At 38.7% G+C, this 13,484-nt stretch overlaps 1 protein-coding gene across 4 annotated transcripts in view; it reads left to right on the top strand.

Annotated features, from left to right (window-relative positions):
• The window catches only part of obscn (obscurin, cytoskeletal calmodulin and titin-interacting RhoGEF), a 435,173-nt gene that overhangs the window by 182,220 nt on the left and 239,469 nt on the right, over window positions 1-13,484 (top strand). For all 4 annotated transcript variants that reach the window (XM_033043588.1, XM_033043597.1, XM_033043606.1 and 1 more), the window contains exons 43-48: window positions 316-582; window positions 2,415-2,681; window positions 3,896-4,162; window positions 7,680-7,946; window positions 9,347-9,613; window positions 11,247-11,513. In XM_033043588.1, coding sequence (XP_032899479.1) covers window positions 316-582; window positions 2,415-2,681; window positions 3,896-4,162; window positions 7,680-7,946; window positions 9,347-9,613; window positions 11,247-11,513 — 1,602 coding nt within the window. The remainder of the gene's footprint in view (window positions 1-315; window positions 583-2,414; window positions 2,682-3,895; window positions 4,163-7,679; window positions 7,947-9,346; window positions 9,614-11,246; window positions 11,514-13,484) is intronic.

A 13,484-nucleotide genomic window follows, 5' to 3' on the forward strand; every position in this document is an offset into this window, starting at 1 on the left:
ACTCCTCTAAAGCTCATCAGGGCACTATTTCAAGAGAGAGTTAGATTTAGCTCTTAGGGTTAATGGAAGCTCAAGGGATATGGGGGAAAAGCCAAAACTGGGTACTAATTTTGGATGATCAGCAAAGATCATATTGAATGGCAGTGCAGGCTCGAAGGGCTGAGTGATTGATTAATTCAAGCTATTTTGATTTTGAATGTTAAGGTAATTTTTTTCATTAAAAATTAGGGGTTTAAAAGTAAGAAGTACAACTGTACAATGAAATAATGCAAATTTTGATTTTAATTGCAATGCACCATAATCTTGTTATTCCAGCCATTCCAGTGCTTTTCAAACAAGGGCTTCAGAACAAAGAAGCTGAAGAGGGCAGCACCACCACTCTGCATTGTGAGCTAACAAAGTCAAATGTTTCTGTGGAGTGGAGAAAAGGAACTGTGGTACTTCATTCCAGTGACAAATATAAAATAAAAAATAAAGGTCCTATAAGTGAACTGTTAATCTACAATCTGAAACTGGAAGATGCAGGAGAATACACCTGTGTTTCAGCAGATCAACAAACCACAGCCTCTCTTAAAGTGAAAGGTATGGGAATATTATTATATTCATATGTTCTTCATCTTCATTCACAACTTCATTTTTAACAGATTGAAGGGCTCTTTTTTAACAGCTTGAAGGGCTCTTTGCTGACTACATCATTAACTAATCTTTGCTTCCGCAAGTGCAGTTTATTCTGCAAATAAAGGCGCTGTTGTTGTGATCCAGTGGACTGACCACTACCTTGTAGGGGCTAGACGGCAGCTCTTGGACATCTATATCTTTCCCTTTGCTCTGCTTATTGTACTTGAGTTTAGCTTGATTGTATTAGTTTAGCTTGATGTATACAGCTGCTTCTCGACCTACAATGGGGTTACTTTCCGATAAAATCATCGTAAACCGAAAATATCGCAAGTCGAAATGCATTGGTATATGTTGCGATCACGTGACCGGAAGTGACGGGCGGCTCGCTGCCGTTGCCGAACGTTTGTCGATCGTAAAGTCGAAATATCACAAGTCAAAGCATCGTAAATCGGGGAGCACGGGAGTCAGTATTATCTGATTTGATTGGAAAGTATGCAAAACAAAGTTTTTCACAGTACCTCAGAACACATGACAATAATATACCGAAGTCTAAACCTATCCCTTTTTACGTCCACAAATAGTGCTTGACTGTTCAGCGCCTTTTGTTTCACTCCAGATTCCAGCATTTGCAATCTCTTGTGTCTGCAAATTAATCCTGCAGATCTTCCCTTAGATTTTTTTTCAATAATTTCCCTATCACCAAATTGAAATTATCTGTCTTATCCCTGTTGTCCTTCTTGAATTAATGTACAACATTGCTGCTCTCCAGTTATCTGACACCTCACTCGTGGACATAGTAGATTGACAATGTTTAGTCAAAGCCCAGCCCTTCCTTGCCTCTCATAGCAGCCTGGGACACATCCCATCGGGCCATGGAGAATTATCCAGATTTAAGTCTGCTAAGATACTTTATACCTCCTGATCATTTGTTCTGTATACTATCAGGTGTTGCTGAACCAGAATCCAATGTAAGTCAGTCAGCATATATGTCTGAAGAAGGGTCTCGACCCGAAATGTCACCCTTTCCTTCTCTCCAGAGATGCTGCCTGCCCGCTGAGTTACTCCAGCTTTTTGTGTATATCTTCAGCATATGGGTTGATCAGTGAACAGGGCAAGACATATTACAAACCTAGTACATCATATTAGGTTTTGATGATTATATCATAATTAATCAATGGACATAAAAACAAGCTGTCTTTTTGTTATTTAACAATTTTGTTGATTGTGCTGCCATTGCTAGATACTTTTTTGAAGGGAACTAAAATGAGGTAAAATAATGGAACAGCCTGTCCTGATTTACTCCAACATTTTGTGTCTATCTTAAAATAATTGGACTATGGCAAATAAAAACTGGAATGAATGCATGTTTAGAATAAATGGGTGGTTGATGAAAGGTGCAGGCGCATCGGGTTGAAGGGCCAGTTTCTGTGTTGTATTTCTTTATGACAGTAAAGAGGAAAAAAATGTGTTGATCGTGAAACAGGGTCAATAGGTTTTCTCCAGTTTGTTCGAATAGTTAGAAAAAAATATTTCTTTATTGTTTTGTTGCAGGTTTTTCACACAAGGAAGTAAATGTTCTTTATAATGACCTTATTTTATGTGACCAAAAATGTTCATCCAAAATGTTTAGTATTAATATGCACACATCTATAAATTTAATTGCGCACAAATTATGTTGTTATTCATGGGAATAGCAACTTGACGTTTTTTGATATGGCTGTTTAATATTTAGTAAAATGTAGCTATGAAGTTCTTTGTTGACTCTTATGAAAGAATATTGCAATTTATTGTTCTAGTACTTCCAGTGCTTTTCAAGATAAAGCTTCAAAATAAGGAATGTAAAGAAGGGAATGATGTCACATTACAATGTGAGCTAACAAAGCCTGATGCTTCTGTAAAATGGAAGAAGGGGTCTCTGCTTATTGAATCCAGTGGAAAATATGAAATTAAGCAAAATGGTTCCAGGGTTGAGCTGATCATCCATGATTTAAAACTTGAAGATGCAGGAGAATATGCTTGTGACTCTGGGGATGAACAGACTACAGCGACCTTAAATGTGAAAGGTGAAGTACCATTATTTATCATAGAGTCATAGAGGCACTGCATGGAAACACTGAGACCACACTGATCAATAACCACCTATTTACATTAATCCCATTTTTTTTAATGCTCCCACATTTCTAACCATTATTATTGAATCTCCATCAGTCTTATTACCTGTGTTCCTACTATGATCTTCGCAGAACTTTTGTTTCACTTTTGGAAAATTTCCCTCAAGTTTCCATATGAAGACCCTTGCATTTCTTTGAATGTAAAATGTTTGCATCTCTCTTCTCTTAAAGCTCACTGGACAAGGTATTCAAATGAAAAATTTGGAAGTATGTTTAAAAAAATACTCCTTAATAATTTAAAAGGGGTCATTTGGTGCAGTTTAATAAATAGAGATAGAAGGGGCTAATCTGAACATAATTTGAACATTTTTAATTGTTGATTCCATAAGTGTGTAAACAACACATTTATGAATTAAAGTAGATAGTCCTGATTTGTGGGCATAATTTCACAGCAAAGATGATGTTGCAATGCTGGGGTTGAAGCAGTTCGGGCTAAGGAATTTTACAGCATAGAATGAAGGGTACTACATCTTATAGGTGTTGATGGGATGATCCGCTTCAATTCTTTATCGTACTTTAAATGCTGCTCTTTAAATCGCTCCAATAAAATACTATTTCTGGTTAGAGATACAAGAAACTGTGGATGCAGCAATCTTAAGCAAAACACAATGTGCTGGAGTAGATGATATTTAGGGTTTCTGGTAGCACATTCTGTGTCCTGACAACCCACTAAATAAAATGAAATCTGCTAACATCTCAAATAAATTTTAGGTAATTATTTTGAATCAGAAACTTCAATTTACTTATCATCCTTTTCAGCAGATGTCATGTCATTCAAAGTGTGCTCATCAGTTATTTTACATATTTTGATTTTGGAATCACTATTTCCAAATCACCTAAAAGTGTTGAGAAAAATGATTACCTGAATTCTGAACGTTCATGTTCAGTAAAAAAATCATTCACCACTGAGTTAACTAACTTTTTAACTAACTCTATCCACAGTATCATTATTTCTTTCAATTGAATAGTTCTTAAGCAGCACTTTATAAATATATATGTATAATGTCAGGTTATTGTAATTAAAATGGAAATTAAACATTATCTTTATGTGCCTGTATTATTATTTAATATTGAGTTAACTTTTATCATTTTTTTGGTACTCTTAGCCTTGCCGGTACATTTTATAAAGGAGCTTAAGGATATGGAAGGCAAAGAAGGAAACACTGCCAGACTTTGTTGTGAGCTTACTAAGCCAGGTCATTCAGTGAAATGGAGAAAAGGATCTATACTGCTTCATTCAAGCGACAAACATGAAATAATACAAAAAGGTTCCACTGTTGAATTGCTTATTCACCTGCTAAAAGTTGAAGACTCTGGAGAATATACCTGTGATACTGGTGACCAGAAGACAAAAAGCTGCTTAAAAGTAATTGGTAGGTGAATTGCTCATAACATTCGTTTTTGTGTGCACATTTTCATGGTGCTGCAAGGTGAGCTATATGTAAGATTTGTAATTATATTTGTGAAAAGAATAGTTCTCTTTCTGCTTTGGGGTAGTTATATAAAAAAATTGTTTTTGTTAAAAGTTGTGTTAATTGTATATTAAGTAGCATGGTAGTAAGGAATTAGAAGAACTAGCACTGTTTAATTCTTTATCTTTTCAGTTTCTCTTCTTGGTATTACGTACCTTTCCATTCCTCCTCCGCATCTTCTTTACATGATTATTGGGAGTCTAGGCTGGCCAGCTGGCAGTAAGGGTCAGAGCATGGGTGGAATTAACACTGATGGGACCAGAAATTCCGTGGCAACATTAAGGACATGCCAGAGTTACAGTGCCCTCCATAATGTTTGGGACAAAGACCCGTCATTTATTTATTTGCCTCTGTACTCCACAATTTGAGATTTGTTATAGAAAAAATCACATGTGGTTAAAGTGCACATTGTTAGATTTTATTAAAGGCCATTTTTATACATTTTGGTTTCACTATGTAGAAAATACAGCTGTGTTTATATATAGTCCCAAATCTCAAATTGTGGAGTACAGAGGCAAATAAATAAATGATGGGTCTTTGTCCCAAACATTGTGGAGGGCACTATATGGAGGTTGGAAAACGCATTATATTGTTTTGAGAGAATAGTAGATCTGTTCCCGAAGCAGCTATTTTCTCAAGAAAACATTTCTTGAATCAAGAGTGTTTAGTTGTCATATATATTGATAAACTAAATAAATAAATTGTTACTTGCAGCAGCTCAACATCTCCATAAATGCAACACATGCAAATAAATATAATACATGCAAATATATATAATAATTAATATAATAAAGTTCAATAAATTAATAACCAAAATACTGGTGCAAAAAAGGAACAAAATCTGTAGAATATCCAAATATATAGTCTATAGAAGTTAATAGTTGCTGGGATTAAGATTGTATAGTGTTTAAGAGCCCGATAATTGCTTGGAAGACGCTTTTCATGAACCTTGTGGTCATGGTTTTCAGGCTCATCTACCGTCTTCCCAATGGTAGGAGCGAAATTAGAGTGTTGCCAGGATGGTATGGATCTTTGATGATATTGTCTGCCTTACTATAGATCCCTTCGATGGTGAGGAGGTCATTACCAGTGATTGACCGGGCAGTGTCTACCACTCATGTAATCTCCTTTGTTCCTGGGTGTTCGAACTGCTGAACCAGGCTGTGATGCGTGAAGTCAGTGTGGTCTCTACCTCGAGAAATTCAATAGATTATATTTGTTGACATACCAAATCTCCTTAATCTTCTAAGAAAGTAGAGGTGTTGATGAGCTTTCTTTATGATTGCATCAATGTGCTGCGCCCAGGACAGATCTTCGGAGATATGCATGCCCAGGAACTTGAAGCTGTTCACTTTTTCCACCATCGTCTTTTCAATAGGGATAGGTTCATGGATCCTTGGCTTTCCCCACCTGAAGTCAACAATCAGTTCCTTGGTTTTACTGAGGTTCAAAGCAAGTTTGTTGTTCTGGCACATTTTCAATCCAGTCTGGTTAATCACAGGAACTGTCTTCCCTACCTCTAAAATGCAACCGCTATCATCAAAGACCTTTACCACCCTGTCCACGCTCTCATTTGATCATGGAACGTAGAACAGCACAAGACAGGAACAGCCCCTTCCACCCACAGTGTCCGTGCCGACCATGATATCAAGATAAACTAATCTCATCTGCCTGCACATGATCCATTTCCCTCCATTCCCTGCATGGCCATGTGCTTATCTAAAAGCCTCTTAAACACCACTATCATATCTCCAGGTATCCATCAGCCTCAGCCCCGCACATCTCTTTGCATCTTGAATGCTTTCAATAAACCTCTTTTACGATTAGAACATAGAACAGTAGAGCTGGGGATTAGGCCCTTCGGTCCAGAATGCTTGTGCCTAACATGATGCTAGGACCATCTTTAGAAATTAGAGATACAGCGCAGAAACAGGCCCATCGCGCCTGCGCCGACCATCAATCACCCCGTATACTACCAACACCCTCTTGGGACAATTTTACAACATACCCAAAGCCAATTAACCTACAAACCTGTACGCAGTGTGAGCGGAAACCGGAGCACCCGGAGAAAATCCACGCGATCACAAGGAAAACGTACAAACTTTGTACAGACAGCACCCATAGTCAGGAACGAACCTGGTTCTCTGGCGCTTTAAGGCAACAACTCTACTGATGTGCCACTGTGCCTGCCACTTTTGTATGTTGGCATGCTATCCATTTCTCTCCATTCCCTGCATGTCCCGTTGCCTATCTTAAAGTCTCTTAAAGGCCACTATTGTATCTGCCTCCACTGCTACCCCCAGCAGCACGATCCAAGCACTCGCCACCGGTTGTGTAAAACCTTAGCCCCACGCATCTCTAAACTTTCATCTTGAAGGTATTGCTGTCAATTTTTTTAATTATTCCAGCCTGCGGAAAAAAGGTTCTGACTATCCTTGCTATCTATGCCTCTCATAATTTAAAAAACCTTTATCAGATCTCCCCATAACCTCTGGTGTTGCAGAGAAAACAATCCAAGTGTGTCAAACCTTTACTTGAAAGCGGGTTGTTTTTGCTGGAGTGTAGGTGGCTGAGGGGAGTACTGATAGAAATTTACAAAATTATGAGAGGCAGGGACAGGGTCAGAGCCTTTTTCCAGGAGTGGAAATGTCACATACAAGAAGATATAGGTTTAAGGTAAGAGGGGAAAAGGCAAATAAGTCATTCAAGGCATTTATTTATTTAGAGTATCGTAGGTGTTTGAAATGAACTGTTGACTGAGTGGTGGAGCCAGTTGCCATTTAGGCAAGCATATGAATAAGCAGGAAATTGAGGGATGTGGATCAGGCAGATTGTGTTAGCTTAATTTGGCATCATGGTTGGAACAGTCTTCATGGGCCGAAGAATCTATTATTGTGCAGTACTCTTGTATATTGCAAGTTTTGTAAGGCATAGATAAAGTTGGAATGATTACAGGCATATGGGCTAGGTAATGATTTGCATGATTGTCATCATGGAAGTGGTGGGCCGAAAGACCTGTTGCTATGCAGAACCTACACTGACTTGAGACTCAACTTTTTCTGAACGCAGTCATATCAGAGTGCTCTTTCTCTATATCCTCTGAAAATTTGACACGTGTTTACCTTGGTTTCATGTATTAGCTGTGGGACATGAGCCTATGGGTCACCATGCTTCTGTATTTTTTTAAAAAGAGCCACAATCAGGATGTTTAGATGGATGGTACTGTTAATTTGCATGGTGATCTCACCGAATTTGATCCCACTGTCAAATGCAGAAACAAATCATTCTCTCTCATTGTGCCCATAGATTTATCTGAATTACTGAGTATTTACAGCATTTTATTTTATTGTTTTTGAATCGTTGTTGTAGGTTTTGATGTTACTTTAACTAATTGGACACAAATTACCATCTCTTTTAGCCTTGCCGGTACTTTTCAAAAAAGAGCTTTGCAGTCAGGAGGTTGAAGAAAACTGCGCTGCTAATCTACACTGTGAAGTCACCAAATCGGATGCCCCTGTCAAATGGAAAAAGGGATCCAGGTTGCTTCATGCAAGTGACAAATATGAAATGAAACAAAAAGGACCCTGTGTTGAGTTGGTTATTCATAGCATAAAACTGGAAGATGCAGGAGAATATACCTGTGATTCTGGAGATCAACAGACCACTGCCTCCTTAAAAGTGAAAGGTATAATGATATCCATTACACTTTGTACGTTGAATGGAGATCGTTCAGATAACATAGTCTTGGAATCATATAGCGTGGAAGCAGGCACTTTGACCCATCTCAGTGATACCAAACAAATAGCTTTTTAATCATTATAATTGTACCTGCCTCTATAATATTCTCGGGCAGCTCATTCCACATATCTGTCACACTCTGTGTGGAGAAAGCTGCTGCTTACATCCTCTTCAAATCTTTCTCCTCTCACCTTAAAAATATGCCCTCTCGTTTTAGACTCTTTTACCCTGGGAAAAAAGATTGACTATTCAACTTATCTATGTAACTCATGATTTTATATACTTTTATAATGTTATCCCTCAGCCTCCTAAACTCCAGGGAGGTAGAAATCCCAGCCTATCCAGCGACTCATTATAACCCTTGCCCTGATAACCCTTCTGGATCTTTTCTGCACTCTATCCAACAATGACATTTTAACGTTTAAGAGGCATTTAGACAAGTACATGAACATGGCAGAAATGGAGGGGCATGGATCATATGCAAGCAGACGAGGTTAGCTTAATATGGCATCATGATTGGCAAAGATATTGTGGACCAAAGGGCCTATTCCTGTGCTGTACTCTTATATGTTATGAGTTATAAATGGCATAGAGGAATATGGAAATATTGCAGGCAAGTGGGGTAGATTTAGATTTGCACAATAGTCGGCATGGATATAGAGTTGAACAATTCAATGTCTCTGCTGAACCACTCAATATCTCTTGACTCAAGAACTACTTCTGAAGGTTGTCCAATCAAAGTGCTCTTCCTCTGCATCTTAGAGTCACATGGCATGGAAACAGGCCTTTCAAGCCTAACGCCCACGTAAACTAGTCCCACCTGCCTGCATTTGGCCCATATTCTTCTAAACCTATCCTATCCATGTATCTGTTCAAATATCATTTAAACTTTGTGATAGTATCTGCCTTGACTACCTCCTCTGGCAGCTCGTTCCATACATCCACCACCTTTTGTGTAAAAATGTTGCCCCTTAGGTTCCTTCTATTCTTAAAACTATGTCTTCTGGTTCTTGATTCCCCTACTCTGAAGATATGACACCCATGCTTACCTTTTGCCTGTTTGTTGTCGGCCAAGTGCCTGTGATTCACCATGCATCTCTGTTATTTTTTTTAAAAAGCTTTACAATAAGGATATTCATATGGATGGTGCTGTTCATTTGTATTGTGAGTTCACTAAATCTGATCCCTCTGTTAAATGCAGAAAGGGATCCTTCTCTCCCATTGTGCTCATAGATGGAGTCTGGACTGCTGTATTTAAATCATTTTATTTTTCTGCAATTATATCATTATTAGTATGGCTATTAATGTTATTTTATCTAATTCAACACAAATGATCATTCTCTATAGTCTTGCCGATACTTTTCCAAAAAGAGCTTTGCAGTCAGGAAGTTGAGGAAAACGGCACTGCTACTCTACACTGTGAAGTCACCAAGTCGGATGCCCCCGTCAAATGGAAAAAGGGCTCCAGGCAGCTTCGTGCAAGTGACAAATATGAAATGAAACAAAAAGGTGTCTGCCTTGAGTTGGTTCTTCACAGTGTAAAACTGGAGGATGCTGGAGAATATACCTGTGATTCTGGAGATCAACAGACCACTGCCTCCTTAAAAGTGAAAGGTAAGAGCACACACATTAGATTTCATAAGTGAAAAGTCATACATCATGGAAACAGGCACATTGGACCAATTTGTTCAGGCCGACCATATTGCCTTTTAAGCATTGTAATTGCTCCAGACTCTACCAGTTATTTTGGTAGCTTGTTCCACATATCCACCAATCTCCTTGTGAAAAGGTTGTCCCTCCGGTCCCCTTTAAATCTTTTTCCTCTCATCTTAAATGTATGCCATCTTGTTTAGACTATCCTGTGAAAAAGACTGACTGGTCTCCTTATCTATTCCCCTCATGGTTTTATTTACCTGAGTCATGTGTTTATTAGCCTCCTATGCACCAGGGGAAATGCCCTAGCCTATCTGTTCTCTTCTTATAACCTAAGTCCTCTTGTTTGGATAACATAGTTTTGAATATTTTCTGCACTTTATCCAGCTTAATGACATCTTCTCTGTAGCTAGGTAACAAGAAATGCGCATAATATTTAATATGTGGTATTACCAGTGTCTTGTACAGTCGTAATATTATGATTTTTGCACAGTGCTCTGACTGATGAAGGCAAGTTTGTTAAATGTCTACTTCACCACTCTGTCCACCTGTGTCACCAGTCTCCGGGAACAGGCAAAGAAACTTAACTATCCATTCAATGTACATCTATCATTTCACTCTATCGTGACATTCCTTTTGTTTTCACCCAAAGCCCCACTTATGCCTTCTTTGCTTTTTCTACAAACTTGTTTTCTCTCCTTCTCATTTCTATTGTAGCATCTTCGATCTGAAGTGTTAACTGGTTTTACTTTCCACAGAAGATGCTTACCTGGCTGATTTATTGTTTTTGTTCTTGTTTCAGATTTCGGCATCTGTAGTTTTAATTAATTCATCTAGAATGCGTTCTCTCCTAGATGTGTACGGCACATATTCAGGCTTTTTCAGTCCAGATCGTGCATGGCGAGCATGATATCTGTTTATGCTAAACCCATTTGTCTGCATTTAGCCCTTATTCATAATAATAGACACAAAACGCTGGAGTAACTCAGCAGGTCAGACAGCATCTCTGGAGAAAAGGAATATGTGACTCTTCAGAGGAATGGTCTCGACCCGAAACATCACCTATTTCTTTTCTCCAGAGATGCTGTTTGACCGGCTAGTTACTCCAGCTTTTTATGTCTATCTTCGGTTGAAACCAACATCTGCAGTTCCTTCCTGCACACCCTGATAAGGATACACCCAAGACATAAGGAGGCATCAATTGTTAATAATTGAGTCCTGTGAGAATCACATTAAGAATAATAAAAATTATAGGTCAGATGTCAGGCAAAGTACCTGCCAATTTATTTCATTGTACATTCCCAGCTGTTCGCATGCATGTCATATCCTTAGTTTATGAGAGGTTTATTCAATAGTGTGATAACAGCAAGAAAGAAGCATGTAAACAAAATGCAACTTGTCAGCTGGCTTCCAGCAATTTTGCATTAGAGGAGTTTAAAAAAGATAGCATTTAGTATAATGAAAAAGTTTAGGATGTTGCCCAATTATAACATAACCTTCAGTCATTGACTGTTTTATTTGAACCTGTTTGAAAGTTTGAGTGGTTCAATCAACTGAAGTACATTACCATGAACGAAATCATTGTTTCTCTTAGCCCTTCCTGTGATTTTCAAAAAAGAGCTCCAGAATAAAGAAGCTGAAGAGGAAAGTACTATCACTTTGCACTGTGAAATCTCAAAACCGGATGCCCTTGTGAAATGGAGAAAGGGATCTGTGATTCTTCATAAAAGTGAGAAGTATGAAATTACGCAAAAGGGTTCCTGTGTGGAGCTACTTATTCATAATCTAAAAGTTGAAGATGCTGGAGAGTATACCTGTGATTCAGGCGATCGGCAGACATCTGGCTTTTTGAAAGTGAAGGGTATGACAATTTTTAATAACTAATTTATTACTTGTTTCAAAATATTTAATTCAGTACTTTATCTACAATTGTTAGAATCATTCATTTTCTTCTATATAATGATATTCATTAGCAAGCTTGAAATATTATTATTGCCTTTTCTAATTTGCAGCAGATTTTGGAAGATGAAAGCCATAAAATCCTCTAACAATCTTTCTCACTTAACAATTCCACCAATTTGATGTGTCACTTGCAAAGTTAATTGTTGGCCAACCTACATTTTCATCATAATCATTTGTATGTGTGTGTGTGTGTATTATAGACAACAGAGGTTTCACCGCTTGTGGAACTCTGTTGGTCACAGACCTCCAGTCGGAATAACGCCTCTCTACCACTACTCTCTGTCTTCTATGGCCAGGTCAAGGTTTTGAATACAATCTACCAAGGTTACATATTCCTCATAGGAACAGGTTGAATTCTGACCAGCTGGCCTTTATACGACTCCCACCTGTGATTTTACCCAACACTAGCCGCTCGCAATCTACTCGCCCCAATTCCTGTCTAATACTATTGCAATTAGTCTTACCCGAATTTAGTATTTTCTATAGTGGTCCAGTCCTGTCCTTATACATAAATATCTGAAAACATATAGTTATGAACAATATTCCCCAAATACTCTGTCACTGAAACTCCAATTTCCTTCGCTCCATAGATGCTGTAGCACCCGCTGAGTTTCTCCAGCACTTTTGTCTACCTCCAATCACAGGGCCAGGCTCATTTCCAGGTCCAGCATGGCCTCCCCTCTTCCCAGGTTGGATCATCTAGATTCTCGGAGAACCCTCCTAGAAGTACTTAACAAGTTCTGCCCCATATACAGTACATTCAGAGAGTATTCAGACCCCTTCACTTTTTCCATATTTTAATACGTTACAGCCTTATTTTAAAATGGATTAAATTATGTTTTTTTTATCATCAATCTACACACAATACCCCAGAAGGAAGAAGCGAAAACAGGTATTTGGAAATTTTTGCAAAGTTATTAAAAAGAAATAACTGAAATATCACATTTACATAAGTATTCAGACCCTTTGCTATGACACTCAAAATTGAGCTTGGATTCATTTTGTTTTCATTGATTATCCTTGAGATGTTTCTACAATTTGATTGGAGTCCACCAGTGGTAAATTAAATTGGTTGGACATGTTTTGGAAAGGCACACACCTGTCTACATAAGGTTTCACAGTTGACAGTGCATGTCAGAGCAAAAACCAAGCCATGAAGATGAAGGAATTGTCTGTAGACCTCTGAGACAGGATTGTGTTGAGAGACAGATCTGGGGAAGGGTATAAAACAATTTCTGCAGCATTACAGGTCCCGAAGAGCACAGTGCCTTTGTCATTTTTAAATCAAAGAACTTTGGAAACACCAGGACTCTTTATAGAGCTGGCCTCCTGGCCAAACTGAGCAATCGGGGGAGAAGGGCCTTGGTCAGGGAAGTGACCAAGAACCCAATGGTCACTCTGACAAGGCTCCAGAGATCCTCTGTGGAGATGTGAGAACCTTCCAGAAGGACAAATATATCTGCAGGACTCCACCAATCAGGCCTTTATGGTAGAGTGGCCAGACGGAAGTCACTCCTCAGTAAAAAGCACATGACAGCCAGCTTGGAGTTTGCCAAAAGGCATGAGAAACAAGATTCTCTGGTCTGATGAAACCAAGATTGAACTCTTTGGTCTGAATGCCAAGTGTCATGTCTGGAGGAAACCAGGCACCGCTTATCACCTGGCCAATACCATACCTACGGTGAAGCATGGTGGTGGCAGCATCATACTGTGGGGATTTTTTTTCAGTGGCAGGAACTGGGAAACCACTCAGGATCGAGGGAAAGATGAACAGAGCAAAGTACAGAGAGATCCTTGATGAAAACCTGCTCCAGAGCGTTCTGGACCCCAGACTGGGGCGGAAGTTCACCTTCCAACAAGCCAACGACCC

Source organism: Amblyraja radiata, chromosome 2 (assembly GCF_010909765.2).
Source record: "Amblyraja radiata isolate CabotCenter1 chromosome 2, sAmbRad1.1.pri, whole genome shotgun sequence".
Lineage (NCBI taxonomy): Eukaryota > Metazoa > Chordata > Chondrichthyes > Rajiformes > Rajidae > Amblyraja > Amblyraja radiata.